The sequence below is a fragment of the Nuphar pumila genome, chromosome 10, assembly GCF_984573655.1.
Source record: "Nuphar pumila chromosome 10, dmNupPumi1.hap1.1, whole genome shotgun sequence".
NCBI lineage: Eukaryota > Viridiplantae > Streptophyta > Magnoliopsida > Nymphaeales > Nymphaeaceae > Nuphar > Nuphar pumila.
In genome coordinates this window covers 84,835,884-84,853,344 of record NC_143258.1, presented here as the reverse complement: position 1 = coordinate 84,853,344, position 17,461 = coordinate 84,835,884, and the positions used below count along the sequence as shown (strand labels likewise).

General features: G+C 36.5%; 1 protein-coding gene across 1 annotated transcript; it reads left to right on the top strand.

The window, feature by feature from the left end:
• Positions 1–358: 358 nt before the first annotated feature.
• Positions 359–9,569, top strand: LOC149827140 (putative LRR receptor-like serine/threonine-protein kinase At4g29180). Its single transcript, XM_090019183.1, has 13 exons — positions 359–573; positions 3,052–3,586; positions 5,627–6,090; positions 6,205–6,343; positions 6,437–6,508; positions 6,589–6,660; positions 6,739–6,819; positions 6,896–7,062; positions 7,386–7,600; positions 7,684–7,810; positions 8,306–8,368; positions 8,583–8,772; positions 8,859–9,569. The coding sequence occupies exons 1-13, from the start codon at positions 486–488 to the stop codon at positions 9,283–9,285; spliced, it is 2,640 nt and encodes an 879-aa protein (XP_089875309.1). The 5' UTR covers positions 359–485; the 3' UTR covers positions 9,286–9,569.
• The last annotated feature ends 7,892 nt before the right edge of the window (positions 9,570–17,461 follow it).

The window sequence follows — 17,461 nt, the reverse complement described above, 5'->3', positions numbered from 1 at the left end:
GGACTCGCCATTAAGTATGCGCGCCTGAGGCGGTTTCTTGGAGTAAAAAAAAAAAAAAACTTAGAAGAGTCCTGTAAATCATGTACCACCACCACCATCCCAATGCTTAGCTCATCCATAATATTGTAAATCCTTTCTTCTTGACTATTTCTTAGCCCATAGATTGGCAAAGGCCATTTTCCTATTCCCGCAGAATTTTCATCGCTCCGGATTGGATAACTAATTTCCAAGAATACTACCATCTCTCCATACATTACTCCTCTAGACTAAGTTTCTTTCTGCTGGCTATCATTGTTGCAGGCATTGGCTTCTTTAAGAACACAGGTCTTCACTGCTCACCGGTAGAAATACCCATCTTGTATCCTGCAGACCTCTGTCATGATCTACCGTGGGCAATTGTAGGTTCTAAAGAGAGCCTACCACCATCTTGTATTTTTTTTGTCCACTGCCTCTTCTTCTTTGTTACTTTCAAGTAATTCAAGAGGATGAAGACCAATCACTCCATGAGGACATCTGGATTAAACATTCTATTTGTCATGCTAGGAATATCTGTCCTGGTCGGTGGACAAGAAGGTGAACATCAATTCCTTTCTGTAATTCTTTTAACTTCTCTTTTACATCCTTGCTTTAAATCTCATCCACATCTATGCAACAAAAATCTACACCTTCTTCTTCTCTCTCTTCGGACAAAAACCCGAAGAGAAATCAGCGGAAACTGAAATCCCCCGAAACCGAAGCCCCCCTGGGACGGAACATGCTTTCCCTAACGTGGGTTTCCGTTGAAACCTTTATTTGGGTGGAAAATGTGTGGGCCCTAATCCCTCTTTCTCGCTTTGTGTTTGATTTGATGCCTTTCACAGGAAAGCATGCCGTCAAACAAACAATACCATCAGGCTAAGGTATCTTTCTCTTAGGGATGGATGGCAGTGGACAGGGTTGGAGGTGGGGGGCAAAATTTTGCCCTTCATCCCCGCCTTCATTTCTGCACGGCTTTTGATTTTAAATTTCATCTGACGTTCAAACCAGGAAGGCAGGGCAGGCTCCGTTTTTTCTCCAGTTCACTGCCATCCCTAAAAGTACTTATTGTTTTACTAACCGGGACAGAGACGGGTCTGGACAGAGAAAAGTGGTATGATTTTAACCTCCATCTCCCCCTCCATCCTCGTTTTATGTCCATCTCCTGTCCAGAGGTGAAGCGAGGCAGGCCCCATTTTTCTCTAAGCCTCTCTCATGGGACAAAACCCTACTTGGCTAGCTTCGGTACCTCAAGTCCTAATCGCTGAGACCTAGAGCTCCATATCACACTAAGATGTCATTACTTTGATTTCTTGAATACAATATATATAAAGAACCTGCTAAATCTTCATTCTTGGTGTTTTCAATTCTCATGCTTTTCTTAGGCCTTCTTTTAATAGGCAAGCTGAGGTTAGGCAGAACTTGCAACGTCCCAACATAAGGTGACGTGCACTAATAATAATTCCTACCAAACAAGCTGAGAGCCTCAAATAACGTAAACATTTATTCAGATAATTCGGCATTACTACTAAACAGAATCTTCAAATATCCTGAACAGGATCTCCAATAACGTGTAATATTGTGAAGTTACAGGAAGTGTAAAAAAATGAGATGAAAAACAGGCGTAAATAAGATTTTCCTTGTACTTTCTAAGGTCGTTTTGTGATATTCATCTGACATATTTCCATCACCTCAAAACTAAAAAGCCATATCACTCATTTTAAAAGAAAGTGTCGTGTAACTTCCACGTATTCGTAGCGTTCCAAAGTTTTTTTTTTTTTTTTGACATAAAAAACAAAATTGATTTAGAGCGAACTAAAGTAGTATATCATGCATGTAGGTGATGAGGCATCATTCACAGCATGAAAAGTACGGTGTACCTTCTGTAAAACGATGACATATAGCATGATAAAACAGTGAAAATAAGTTTCAGGTTTTATATATCTATTTGATTTATTTATAGGGTTATCCCAGCAGGGGATGAATTTGAGCTTTAAGTGGATAGGGCTTCACCCCAGAACCATTTGAATGATGGTTTCTTTCCTCCGAGGCAAAGTATACACACACACAAAAGGAATCATGAGTAAATGAATTTAGCAATATAATCTATAGATAATATAGATAATATGCATGGGAACCATATATATGGGAAGAGATAGCACTTTTAGTCATACTGTATATAGCGTTATATTCAGAGTTACCAAGAGCTTCTTAGGTAGGTGAGAAGCTAGCTTCGGAAGTATGATACTCTTTACTTCCGAAACTTCATGGGAATCTTGATTCTCTCGTGCTTCTTCTATGCTTTCCACACACATTGTTCATTCTTTCTTACATGCTTCTTATATGTTTTACACATGCATCCTATCGGTCTTTCACTTACTTTCCAATGATTTTAACAAAAAATTAACTCTTTTATTGAAAAATCATGAAATATAAGAATAATCACTTTCATTTTAATTTTTATTTGTTCTTGTTCAATTCCTATTCAGTTATCGTATTGCTTCCTTTTTTTATTCCTATTTCTCTTTCAAATTGACACTTCTTTTCTTTTTTTCTATAAAATTTAAAATCCCCTTCTTGTTCCCATATCTTTTCTGCTTCCAGTCTTAGTTATATTCCATCACCAGTACACATCTCACTTGATGGATAAGCGCGTGGACTCACTCTGTTATATCTCACAGCTCCCAAATGAGATGTGCGTTCAGCTGATATTGAGGTAGCATCATCAAGCGCTATTCATAGCTTCAATGCTTCATGCCCATTGAAACTTGGATTTATTGTGGATCTGAGTTTGTAATTGCTTTTATATTGACTGAATTTAATAAAATCAAATTAAAAAACCTAACCCATTGATAATCTCATTCCATTACATGTGTTGACCCAAACTCATTCCATTAGATTCCTTGGTTTGAAGATGTCACGCTGAAGGAGGAATATGAAGCATTAATTATACTGGATGGCGCGGGCCTACCTGCTCACTCAAATGCTTTTCAATTGAAAATTTCCTAGAAATCTAATGAATGATTTTTTTTACAGGTTTCATAAACATTGATTGTGGACTGCCTAAAAATTCAAACTCCACCAATGAGATTGGTTTAGTATATGTTGCAGATGACATGTACATAGATACAGGAATTAACATGCAAGTTGGTCCTGATTATCTGAAAAATCCAATAGTATATACAACAGTGAGAAGCTTTCCGGACTACAACAGAAATTGTTACAACTTGACGCCAGTAACTGAGGGTAGAAGATATCTTGTTCGAGCTTCTTTCATGTATGGAAACTACGATGGAAAGAATGTACTGCCGAAGTTTGATCTTTACTTGGGTGTTGATTTATGGGACACAATCAAGCTGGATAACTCATCACACATTCTTTCAACTGAGATTACTAGCAAGGCAGCTTCAACTTCCATGCATGTTTGCTTGGTGAAGACCACAAATTCAATACCCTTCATATCCAGTTTGGAGCTTCGAGTACTTAATGATAGCATCTATTCATCTGTCAGCCGATCTCTTTCACTTATAACTCTCATGCGCATTAACACCGGAGCAACTAAACAGATTAGGTGAGTAAATGTTTCTTTGTATTAATTTTGACTGATTTTCACTTCTCATTTTCCTTCAAATTTTTTTGACTGATTGCATTATCATTTTTTGCAGCAGAAGCAGTAGGAAATGCCTTGCTCTAATGTTTTGTTTGGATGTAAATCCAGAAATTTAATTATTTGGCTTTCTGCATTTTGGGTTTCCAAATCAGATTTTAAAATTTCCCCTTTTGAATGGCTCACCCTCTCTCTCAAGGAGCATTAGGGTACTCGTCGTTTTCAGAAATTGATTTTCTTTTAAAATATCTAGCTTTTGTAATTCCATCTATTTATTAGTTGGAATTCTGTTTTGACGTTTTCAAAGTTATTTAATTTGTATGCACTTGTGATGTAATCTTGTATGTTCCCTTCTATATGGGAATGCTTTTGTGTTTTTGTTCCAGAGTTATGGCTATGATTGGGAGCCTTGCGATGAGATGGAAACACGGTTTAAATGTGTTGCCAAAATATCGTTTTGCCAATGTGTGACGTTGGGAGATGGAGTTGCCAAAAACAGTTTTGCCAATGTGTGACGTTGGAAGATGGAGTTGCCAAAAACATCCTTTGGTGAAAGGTGTTGAAACGTGGTGACGCATTGTTTCAGCAACACCGCTGCTCCCAAACAGCTAGAGAGTATGAGCGCATGGTGGAAACCACAACACAACCTCCTATTCAAGGCTCCCAAACATAGCCTATATTTCACTGCAATTTGACGTTTGGTGGCATTTATCTCAGTCATAGTTACCAAATCACTTAGAGTAAGTAGGAATTCTGTTTTCATAGTGTTGTCAATGCCTTGAATTTTGGACCCACTCTAATCCATGACCCGATTCAAAAATATTTTGGTGATAGTACAATAGAAATTTTGAATGAGGTTTCTGGTAGTAGCGGAGAGATTGGGCCGTTAGGCCAGAGGGGTGGAGCCCCTGCAGTGGGGACTTGTCTAGTTTTGTAATTTTTCCTTTTGTACCGGCTAGTGTTTTATGCCCTTTGTAATATGTATAGCTGCCTCCTTTGAGAGTCGAGTATGAAAGTTTAGGGTGTATTGGGGATTAGGGTTTTGAGAGCTTTGTATATTTCCTTTGTATTTCCTTGCACCTTGTTATTAAATTTCGTTCCTCCTTTACCCATAGATGTAGGTCTGAGTGCCGAACCATGTAAATCTTGTCTTCTCTTGTTTTCTTTTTTTTCTTTATTTTGTGGTTTACATAACATATAGGAATCCTGATTCTGAGTCGTGATAATATTTGGATGTTAAATTTTTTTGTAAAATGATAGTAATCTAAGTACGACACCATTTAGATATTAGATTTATTTTTGTAAATTTTAAGATAGATGAATATATTTTGTTATTGCTTCATAAGTTTTCCTTTTAGATGAAATGATCAATAATTTTCTAATTTATATATCATTTTACAGGTGTGGATCTCTAAAACACTTCTACCCTTCGCATATTTGTTTATTGTTCAAATGTAGCAATAAGTGATATAGAGATTTTCTAATAGAATGATATAGTTCTTGACTATGATCTTCATTTTTGAAAAGTTTTCTTACCTCTGTCAATGTATCATTATTTCACAATTACACACCATTTCCTAAACAATTTCTCACACCGCTGCCTTCTTGCTTACCACTTTCCAAATCCTTTAAAGATTTGAAATGACTGCTTCTCGATTCTGATTCCTGTATTGATTTCCATTTTTTATTTCAACTCTAGCAACTCTGATCTGATTAACCAACTTATATTTTCTTAGAATTTTAACCGTCAGTTTGGTCCCTTTCCAAGTCCATTCCTTTTGGGGGGATGGTTGACTTATATCTTCGTTGTACTACATAAACCACTTTGAATATCTGTAAATTCTTCATAAAATTGGTAATTTCAAAAGCACCAGACGGCCAATGTCATATTTTTTCAAGAATCAAGTAATGATCAGAAAGCATATATTAACCTCTATCCATATTGCTGATTGTATATGTCTTATTAACGAGGATTTACAAGTTAAAAAAAATGATCAATGTCAGGTACCCGGATGACCGTTATGATCGGATATGGATACCAGCAAATAGTGCTTATGGAGTTTCCATCAGCACTGGCGACAAAGTAAAGGAGGAGCCGAGATTTTGGTTTGATTTACCTTCTTATGTGCTACAGACTGCTGTCACTTCAACCAGTGACATACGCATCAATTGGCCTGCTGAACCAGATTTCACCTACCACATTTTTATGCATTTTGCAGAGTTGATGCAACTTCGTGAGAACCAATCAAGAAATATGACAATAACAGAGAATGGGGCATACTTTTTTGGTCCATTTTCTACCAAATACCTTGTTTCACAAATTGTATATACAACCATCCTCAGGGGTACAAACCATTATTCATTCTCTCTATCTGTACCAACAAGTTCAACACATGGTCCGATTCTCAACGCCTTCCATGTTTACAAAGTTAATCAGCTCACAGGCTCTGCTACTGATGCTCAAGATGGTCAGTTTTCCACAAAATTTTGATTTTAATTACTTTTCCATATAAGAAAGTTATTTGCAAAATGCTTGCTTACATTATAAAGATAGAAAGATAAACTCGCAGTTTCATTTGCAGTAGCTTCAATCATGGCAATTAAAGAATACTATGGAATAAAGCGGAACTGGAAATCAGATCCATGCATACCACAGAATTATCCATGGGATGGTGTGATATGTAGCAATTATAGTTCTTCATCACCAAGAATTGTCGCATTGTAGGTAGCAATTGAATGTACTTCCCTGAAAAACTGCTTCAAATGAAGAGTAGCTATATGATTTCTTAAGTTTTATATTTTACTTCTCTATAGGGATATTTCCAACAGTGAATTAAATGGTACAATTGCCAGTTTCCTAGCAGAGTTTACTGCAATCCAATCACTGTAAGTGTGCACTAAAGCATGCATGATATTCAGCAGTTTCATGTTTGCCACTTTAATACCAATTTCATCTTTTGATATAGGAACTTATCAGGGAATCACTTGCAAGGTCCAGTACCTCTTTTCCTAGCAGATCTATCGACACTGAAATCACTGTGAGTATGACACTGATTATGCAGATGATTGGTAGAAGTAGCCGATACTAATATTGGTACATTGATATCTAAATTCAGAGATTTGTCAAGCAATAATCTGTCTGGAGAGGTTCCAGGTGGTTTGCAAGAAAAAGCTAAAAAGGGGTGGCTTTCATTAAGGTATGCTCAATATGGATTAAGCGATCTCACCTATTTAATCAATACAGAGGTTCAAACTTGGCTTTGATGGATGCAGACTTGACAACAATCCACAGCTTTGTCAAAGTGATTCCTGCAATCAAGTTCCAAAACAAAGACGCCCAGCAGTGCTGTTGATTGTGATACTTAGCATAGTTGGCATGATAGTCATGATGTTAATTGTGATTATTATAAAGATGAAGGTCAAAACGAGGAAAAAGCAAGGTCAGTACCAAACTCTCTGTGACATTATCTTACAAAATTTGAATAGTTTTTATGTTTTTTAATAATATTTAGTAATATATATTTTTGTAGGCACGAGAATGAACCCTTCTGAAAATAACTAAAAATCTGTTGGTTTAGAGAATCTGTGACCATGATTAATTTGTAAATCTGGATATGTTTTGGCATCTATAGAGAATTTTATTTCATTTCAGTTTGAGATGTGAGATAATATTGCTTTGAAAATCGTCCCAGTAGCTTGACTTTTTTTTTCCTGTTGCAAGTGCATGTGTTGATGCCTGTGATTCTCCTTTTCTGCAAGACAGGTATTGCTGCTAAGAAAAAAGACTCACTGGAATTAGAGAGTAACCGGGTTTTCACGTATACTGAGATTGTTGGTATCACCGGTGACTTTCAGAAAGTCATTGGTAAAGGGGGATCTGCTACTGTTTACTATGGCTGCCTTAAAAATGGATCTGAAGTTGCAGTCAAGATGCTGACAGGATTACTTGGAAGAGGACTCAAAGAGTTTGCATCAGAGGTTTATATAGCAACCTACAATAAAAAAATACAAAAAAGATGATGCAGTTAGTGATCAATTGAGCACTTTGTACCTTGTTGCAGGTTAAGTTGTTGATGAGAATTCATCATAAATGCCTAGTATCTCTTATTGGCTTCTGTGAGGAAGGTGCCAATATGATCCTCATGTATGAGTACATGTCAAATGGCAATCTGCACCAGCTTTTAGCGGGTAACATACCTCCACTATGCAGGTTGTCTTTGCTATTAGGCATGAAAATTGTTCAACACTGATAAACAAAGATTTGATCAATGTTGTGTGCCCCTCTCAATTCACCTCTTCTTTTTACTCTCCTCACCAGCTCACGTTTTTTTTTTCTTTATGATTAGCTAGATGATCTTTGCGCTAATTGTGATTTTGCTTCAGTCCCGAGAATCCCATTTGTAAAATTCTTGCCTATCATTCCTCACTTGCCAGTCCTCCTGCAACCCTCGTTAAGTATAAAACTACAAATACATTCCTTTGTTTTCCGTCACACTTTTACCGAGTACCTAAAGTACTCCATGGGGGTTCTGTATAGTCGTAACTGTGTTAAATTCTCCCATTTATCACTAGCTACAGCTCTATTTTTATGTACATGACAACTTTGTTTCAACTATTAAGGCTGAACGAATGATCTGAAAGAAACTGAAAAACAACATTACAAGAAATGTTGCCATTTTGCAGATAAGTCAGCAACAGAATTGCCATGGGGAAAACGACTTCAAATAGCATTGAGTGCTGCATCAGGTCTGCATTTGTATCATATATACTCGTAGCAATGTTTTCTAATTTCCTAAATAGTTTAGTATCTAGTTATTTCTAGATATCTTAGGTTCGTTGTTTGGTTTTGGTTTTGGTTTTGGTATTGAATCTGCCGGTTTCTGGAAGGATATTTTTTCAGCCATACGTGCATCACCATGTTCTATCATATGGAGTAATAATTAGTAGTTTTGAGATGCAGGGCTGGAATATTTGCATTCAGGATGCAGGCCCTCAATCATCCATAGAGATGTCAAGACATCCAACATCCTTTTAAACAAGAACATGGAAGCTAAACTCTCTGACTTTGGGTTGTCCAAGACTGGTCAGGCGGATGACACAACATGTATCTCAACTGCAGTTGCAGGCACACCCGGATACATAGACCCAGAGTATGTCAAATTGCTAAATGCATTATCTTGCATCAATCTTAAAGCTTCCCCAATGTAATTTTCCTTTGCTACTCGCTTCTTTGCAGGTATTTCAATACAAATAAGCTCACCAAGAAGAGTGATGTTTACAGCTTTGGTGTGGTTCTTTTTGAGCTCATTTCAGGGCGGACGGCTATTTTTAATACAGATGAACCAGTTCATATAGTTCAATGGATTACACCCAAGCTTCTGCAAGAGGATATTCTGAGTGTGGTTGATCCAAGATTTCAAGGACAGTATAATAGCAGTTCCATATGGAATGTAGCAGAGACAGCCATGAAGTGTACTGCACAGACTGCTGCCGTGAGACCCACAATAAGTGATGTTCTGAACCGGCTGAAAGAGGCTATGGAGCTTGAGAATAATGTGCCTGTGGCGGGAAGTTCCAATGTCAAAACCTTGGAAGCATCTGCACCCTGGGGAGATTCCAGTAAAGCGAACGCTGGATCAATAAGCAGTCTAGAACCAAGGTAGGGTGGCTGTTAGAGATTTGAAGTTCAGATGCATGGGGGAGATTTGAAGTTCAGATGCATGGGGCCTGCCTTGGATTTATGTAATGAGTAAACAAGTATCACTTGATGGTGTTTGGTTTTAAACATTACAAGGTAGACGAACCTAACTATGGCAAGTTAGGGGTGAGACTACACTTAGAACTTGTTGGGACTAATTGGCATATATTAGTTAGATGTACCCGAAAAAAAAAACGTTGCCAAGGAACCAAAATAAGAAACAGAAAGTTATTTGTTTGAATTTAAAAATGGTGTTTGGTTTTAATCATTTGTTTGAATAACTTTCTGAGAGAGAGAGAGAGAGATCTATTTAAACAAATGATTTTTTTTTAATTCAAGAAAAATCAGAAAGTTTATATATATAAATATGCCGATTCAGACCCAATTCAGACCACATTGAGCGGATGGGGCTTGATACAGCTGAATTGGGCCTGAATCGGTCGATCGAGTAGGTGGCCTAAGTTGGCTTCCAAATTGAATCCAAGAGGGCTGGTTCAACTTGAATCATCGGATTTAGGCCAATTCAAAGAAAAAACCCCAAGCAGTGGCCGGCAGGCTTCCTATTGACAAAACCCTTGAGGCCCCCTTACCCACTGAAAAGTACACCCAACTTCGACCTTGCAAGAAGGGATGCCCCTCGATTAGATTTTGATAACACTGGTTTCAACCAAACCAGTGTTAGGCCCCTTCAAGGAGACACATCCCCATGATCTTGCATCACGTAACGCATGAGGTCGGTTATGAAATTGATCCGGGATTCAGACCTGAGAGACCTCATGTTAGAGAGAATCCGATCATATTTGCAATTGAACATGAACAACACTCCTCCACACTCAGCTTGCCAATGATGGAAGAACCATAAGAGCGGTACGTGTTTGGTGCAGATTCGATATCACCCAAAACATTCAATATCACCAACTTTTTATGATATTTAAATGACCGGATCTGATTAATTTAATGTGAGGGACTTAACAGGTGCAGCTATCCTATTTTGTCTTGTGCCAGTTGGTTGATTTAAAGTTGTACCAATGTTGGTATCATTTCAAAGTTTTCTTCAGGAAGAAGCCGATGGCTTGGTCGTGTCTTATCTGATAGGTTGGAAAAAAAAAAAGCCCTTCAGATTTAAAGATTTGGTGCAATGGATCTTGCTCAGCTGAAGCTTGTAAGTACAGCAGGCTTAGTCATCCCGACTAGGTTGCTGATGTTGGATTTTGCATTCATCAAAAAACTAAATAGATCATTAATCTTATTCGTGCTAAATCGTTGAGAGCAAAAATAGAAACTAAATCTTGATGCCGAAACCCATTGGTGCCCCAATAGATCTTTGATGAGTATAATCTTTCAAAACCTCTATAAGTGACCTTGTCTTTCTCTAAACCTTATGAGAGAGATAAATTTCTCTTGATGTTGATGAAAGCCTCAAAGAATAACCACTATATATGGTTTAAAGATCATAACCTAATTGTAACTACCTGAGAGTCTATTTTTAATTTAGTCCATCATAAAAATTGAAGATCGACAGATAAGGGCATAAGAGGCATCTTCACATAATAAGACCATATCATATGAAATATCACATAACCCAACCGTATTAAATCACATAATATGGGCCTAAGCATTAGACAGTACATAATGTGTGATCATACATATCTAAGCCCACACAATTTTTCTTAACAATCTTTCACTTGAGCTACATATGTCACCTTATAATCACGCATTATATCTTTATGAGCTCAAAAAACATTGTCTTATCAATTGATATCTCTACCAATTCGGTCTATTGATCATGTCAACATAAAACAATGCGGTCTTCATTACAAATAACATAATTGAACCCATCAATGATCACATATATTGACATAACCAAATGACATGAATCAAGTATGGATGTGAAACATAAAAATTACATGTAATGTGATCCAAGCATGTGTATTTTCAACTAGTTATTCCGTAATATTTAGTGAGATCACAACAAATGAGTACAAAATAAAACTGAAACTTTAAACTTTATACTGAAGTGGTAAAATAAACTTTATTATATCATAGAATGTCCAAATATAAACTCCCACTAAACCAGCATATCATAAAATGATAAAACACTCATTCGAGCAGTATGCACGTGAAAAACCTTAGATGGCAAACATTTTGTAAGCAGATCTGCAATCATGGAGTTTGTACCAATATGTTATATCAATATCTGATCATTCTGCATTCTTTCTTTAATAACAAGGAACTTAATGTCAATATGTTTTGACTTCGATGAGCTCCTATTGTTATTGAAATATAACACTGTCGAATTATTGTCACAAAATAACTTAAGTGATCTTTCAACATTATCCAAAATCTGTAGCTATGTAACAAAATTACGTAACCATATTTCATGATTGGATGCCTCATAGCAGGCTATGAACTCTGCTAACATAGTGAAAGAAGCAATGAGTACCTACTTGGTACTCTTTCAGAAAATAGCTTTTTAGGACAACAAAAAAGCATAACCTGACATGGATCTGTGATTATCTTGGCATCCAACAAAGTCAGAATACCTAATGATCTTCAACTGATTTGACTTCCTTTATATGAGTATCTAACCTTTTGTTCTCTGCAAATACCACATAACCTGTTTGACTGCTTTCCAATGATCCATACCTGGGTTACTAAGATATCTGTCTAACATCCCAACAATGTATGTTATATCTGGATGCGTACACACCTAAGCATACATAATATTTTTCACAACAGACGCATGGAAAATTTGTTCCATATCCTTAATTTCAGATTGGTGTTTGGGGCACTGAGCAAAACTAAACTTATCTCCCTTAGCAATAGGAGTATCACCTGGTTTATAATCCTTCATGTCATATCTATCCAGAATCCTTTCGATATAGCGCTTTTATGATAATTCAAAAATATTTTGAGAACAGTCTCGATGTATTTGGATCCCTAATACAAAAGAGGTATCACCAAGATCTTTCATTTCAAAATTCTTTGTTAGAAATCTCTTGGTTTCATATAGTATGCCTATATCATTACTGATAAGCAATATATCATCGACATATAAAACTACGAAAATATATTTACTTCCACAGAACTTGTGGTATATGCATTCATCAATCACATTCATCTCAAAAATAAATGAGAGGACAATTTGATAAAATTTATGATACCACTTATGAGAAACCTACTTAAGACCATAGATAGATTTCTTTAATTTATAAGTCATTTTCTTTGTATCGCCTGAAATAAAATATTTTGGTTGGATTATATGTATTGTCTCATTAAATCATTAATAAATACAGTTTTAACATCCATCTGATGCAGCTCTAAATCATAATGAGCCACAAGTGCCATCATAATTCTAAAAGAGTCTTTCATAAAAACAAGAGAGAAAGTCTATGTATAGTCAATGCCTTCCCTTTGAGTAAACCCTTTTGCTACAAGTCGGACCTTATATTTTTCACATTACTCTTTTAATCTCTTTTAGTTTTAAATATCCATTTGCAACTAATGGGTTTCATACCTTCAGGTAATGGAACAAGATCTCACACGTCATTGTTCTTTATAGATTTAATCCCCTCATGCATTGCAACAATCCACTTTTGAGAGTTAGAACTTTATGTAGCTTAATGAAAGTTGATTGAATCATCTTCTATTAATCCAGTATCACCCTCATGTTCTTGTAGAAAGATAATATAATAATTTGAAATTGGCATTCTCCTCTCTCTAGTGGATTTCCTTAATGGCACTTGTTCTTGAGGTTGTTGAGTTTGTACTCCAAAAGTAAATGATTGATTTTGGATAAAGAGATCTAAAGCATTGCATTGATCTAAATTTGTGGGAACAATGTTAGGAATAAAAATCTGATCATTGTCAACCACAACTGTAGGAAGAAAAAAAAAACTCTTCTATGAAAGCAATGTTTTTTACTTTATCACTCTCCTCAAACTCAGCATCCTCAAACAAACAAGTGTTTCTCGTTTCAAAAAAGGACTTATTTATAAGGTCATAAAACTTATACACTACAAGAAAGTCATGAATTTTCGATAGACGATATCCATCGCTAATCCATCGCTAAAATGTTTAGCGATGGATAGCGCCCATCGCAATTTTTTGGTCGCTAATTAGTAACAAAACTTATTTGTCGGTATTTTTGTCGCTAATTTACGGTAGATTAGCGACAGACATGATACATCACTAGTTCATCGCTAAATAAGCAACACAGATTTTGTTTTGCGACAGACATTATCCATCCTACTCCATCGCTAAATTTAAAAAAAAAATTGCTCCCTGTCAAGCGGTATTCCGGCAGCAATAAGCCAGACTTGTACCACATTCGACATGTGTTGCTTAGAGTCTTAGACCCGAGCAGACCAACCCTCCACTGCGAGGTCTTCTGCACAGAACCGTCGTGCTTTCCAGCGTCACTGTCCTCCGATATTAGCCATGCCATCCTCCGTGAAACTTTTATCCAATGGTCGCTCTGCCTCATTGTCGTTCTTCGATATCAACCCTTATGCTTTTCTGCTTCCCTTTTCCCTGCCACTTGGCCAGAGATGCCTTGATATGCTTTGCTGATGACGGTCGAGAAAATGGCCACCGGAAGAACCTCTGCAGTGTCAATGACCTCGTCGGCGATGGTGTCAACCCGGTCATATCGAACTGCTTTGCACCCTCCACGAAAAAGTCGTCTGAACTTTGTCGCCCTTTAAGAAGAAGTTGGTTTAAATTGAGCGATGGAGAGGTCGGTTTAAATTTCAAACGGGGAAAGAGGGAAAATTTTGTGCTCTAGATGGGTCAGTTTAAATCGAAAATTAGCGACAGATTTAGCGAGGGAATTTTTTTGTCCCTAATCTATCGCTAATTAGTGACAGATTAGCGGGGGGAAATTCCCTCGCTAAATCTGTCGCTAAAATGTTTTTCCTGTATTGTGAATTAGCGACAAAAACTGTTGTCGCTAAATAGCGACAGATTAACAATGAAATTTTTTTTCGTCGCTAATTTCACAAATCATACAAATGTTAGCGACAGATAGTTTTCTCTAGCTAATCCATCGTAAATTTGCGACAGAAAAAATTTGTCACAAATTTTCGTCTTTAATTAACATTTTTCTTGTAGTGATAGCCCCTGGACCTTTCAGATTACCCAACAAAATAACAGCTAACCGCTTTTTAATCTAGTTCCATTTCATGTGGTCTATAGAGCATAGCCTCAACTGAACATCCCCAAATATAAAAATATTTCATACTAGGCTTTCTACCTATCAATATTTCATATAGGGTCTTGGTTACTACTTTATATAGTATTATTTTCAATACATAAGTTGCAGTCTTTAATGCGTCTCCCCAGAGAGACTCTGATAAAGTAGAATGAAAAATCATACCCATTCTCATATCCTTTAAGGTCTTGTTTTGTCTCTTAGCAACACCATTCATGCTAGAAGTGCCTGACATGGTATACTGATGGACAATTCCATATTCTTCTAGGAATTTAGCAAAGAGCCCTGGATGTTGTTCACTTGATCCATCATATCTACTATAGTATTCATCACCACGGTCATAACTGACAACCTTAATCATTTTGCCAAGTTGGTTTTCAACTTCAACATTAAATGATTTGAATACATCCAGGGACTGAGATTTTTCATGAATTAAATATAGATACCCATAACAAGAATAGTTATCTATGAACGTAATAAAATATTATTGACTATTCTAAGAAGTTGTATGATTTGACCCCCAAATATCTGTATGAATTAGTTCTAAGATGTTTGTTCTCCTTTCGGCACCTAATTTTCTCATGTTTTTTCATTTTCCTTTTATACACTCAACACAAACCTGAAATTCAGTGAAAACAAGAAAATCAAGAATTTCACTTGTCACAAGCCTTTCAATTCTTTGTTTAGAAATATGACTAGGCGCTTGTACTATATTGACTAATTTTCATTTTATACCATGGGAACTAGAATGCAAAGTTTTATTCTAAGAGCCAATTGTATTAAGCAAATATAGGTTATCAACCGTAGATAAAAACTGGTCTCAATAAGATTTGAATTAAGAAAAAAAATAAATTTATTATTTTCAAATAAACAAGCTCAGGATCTTGGAGACTTCCCTATTCCTTTTCAAGAGATGAATCGTGACTTCATGCGCAAGATTCAAAAGAAAGAAATTGCGGAGGCTTTGAAGAAAATGAAATCAAGAAGGACAGTTGGCCCAGATGGTATACCTATCGAGGCTTGGAAATGCTTGGAAGAGAAAGGTTTAGAATAGTTGACAAATCTTTTTAACAAGACTTGACGGACAAATAAGATTCCTAATGAGTGGAGGAAGAGTACTTTGGTGCCTCTATATAAAAATATGGGTGGCATACAAGATTGCACAAACTATCGTGGTATAAAACTCATGAGTCATACTATGAAACTTTGGGAGAGGGTGATTGAGCATAGGTTGAGGAAGGTTGTCATGATATCGGAGAATCAATTTGGTTTTATGCCTTGAAGATCAACTATGGAGGTTATACATCTTCTTAGACAAATTATTGAGAGATATAGAGAGATGAACAAAGATTTGCATATGGTTTTTATTGATTTAGAGAATGCATATGAAAGAGTACCTAGGGATGTTTTCTGGTGGACAATGATGAAGAAAGGTGTTTCTCTCAAGTACATTAGTATAATTAAAGATATGTACGAAGGATTAGTAACCAATGTCCGCACTTGTGGAGGGGTGACAACCAATTTTCCTATAGCAGTTGGGTTACAGCAAGGATCTGCTTTAAGCCCTTTCCTATTTGCTATAGTGATAGATGAGCTTACGAGATCAATTCAAGAAAATGTGTCGTGGTGTATGTTGTTTGCTGATGATATTGTTTTGATTGATGAGTCTAGAGCTGGGGTTAATGCTAAGTTAGAATTATGGAGATAGACATTGGAAGCAAGAGGTTTTAAGTTGAGTAAGAGTAAGACAGAATACATGGAATGTCAGTTTAGTAAGCAACAAAGTAGTGATGGGAATCTAGTGAAGCTTGGTGAGCAAGAAATACCGGTGGATGATTGTTTCAAATATTTGGGATCTATCATTCAAAAGTATGGAGAAATTGATGGAGATGTAAATCATAGGATAAAGGTTGGGTGGATGAAATGGAAAAGTGCAACTGGAGTGTTGTGTGATCGTAGAATGCCATTGCGGTTGAAGGAAAAGTTTTATAGGATGACTATTATGCCTGCTTTACTATATGGTACGGAATGTTGGGCTGCCAAGAGACATCATATTCAAAAAATGAGTGTAGCTGAGATGCATATGCTGAGATGGATGTGTGAAAATACAATAAAAGATAAGATTCGGAACGAGGAGATACGTAAGAAGGTAGGTGTTGCACCCATTGAAAATAAGATGAGAGAGAATCATTTACGGTGGTTTGGACATATTCGGCGAAGGCCTAATGATGCTCCAGTTAGAAGGATGGAGAAATGGGAAAATGTATTAGTTAAAAGAGGTTGGGGTAGGCCTAGGAAGACATGGATGGAGGTGATAGGAAATGATATGAATGCTTTGAACCTCACCGAGGACATGGCATTGGATAGAAATGATTGGAGGAGAAGGATTCATGTGGAAGACCCATAATGATTTTCTTTTTTGGTTCATATCGCCGACCCCAATTATTTTGGAATGAAGGCGTAGTTGTTGTTGTTGTTTGTTGTATTTTCAAATAAACAAGAATAACCATATTTGTCTAAAGTAAAAATAGAAATCAAATTTTGTCTAAAAGGCAGCACAATATATGTTTCTTTCAAATCTAAATAATTTTTGGTCTTTAAAAGTAACATAAATGTCCATATTACCTCAACTTTAATTGATTTGTCTTCACCTACATAGATGAATCTTTCAACATTAATTGACATTCGGCAACTTAGGCAACCCTACATAAACACACTTATGTGAGTGGTAACATCAAAATTCATCCACCAAGTGTGTTTGGGTACAGAAGTCAAATTAACCTCAGAACAAACCAAATTTTGGAGCATACCTTTCTTTTCACGCCAAGTGTGATACTTGGTACAGTCCTTTTTAATGTTACCCTCTCATTTGTAAAAGAAACAACTGGACTTTGGATCCTGATGTCTTTTTTGTTTCTTCTGCGATTGA

Bases quoted from the DNA above. Each gene is read 5' to 3' on its own strand.
- LOC149827140 (XM_090019183.1), top strand. From the start codon at position 486: ATGAAGACCAATCACTCCATGAGGACATCTGGATTAAACATTCTATTT. The intron at 3,587-5,626 runs GTGAGTAAATGT...GATCAATGTCAG, and splicing joins GGAGCAACTAAACAGATTAG to GTACCCGGATGACCGTTATG. The intron at 8,773-8,858 runs GTATGTCAAATT...GCTTCTTTGCAG, and splicing joins CCCGGATACATAGACCCAGA to GTATTTCAATACAAATAAGC.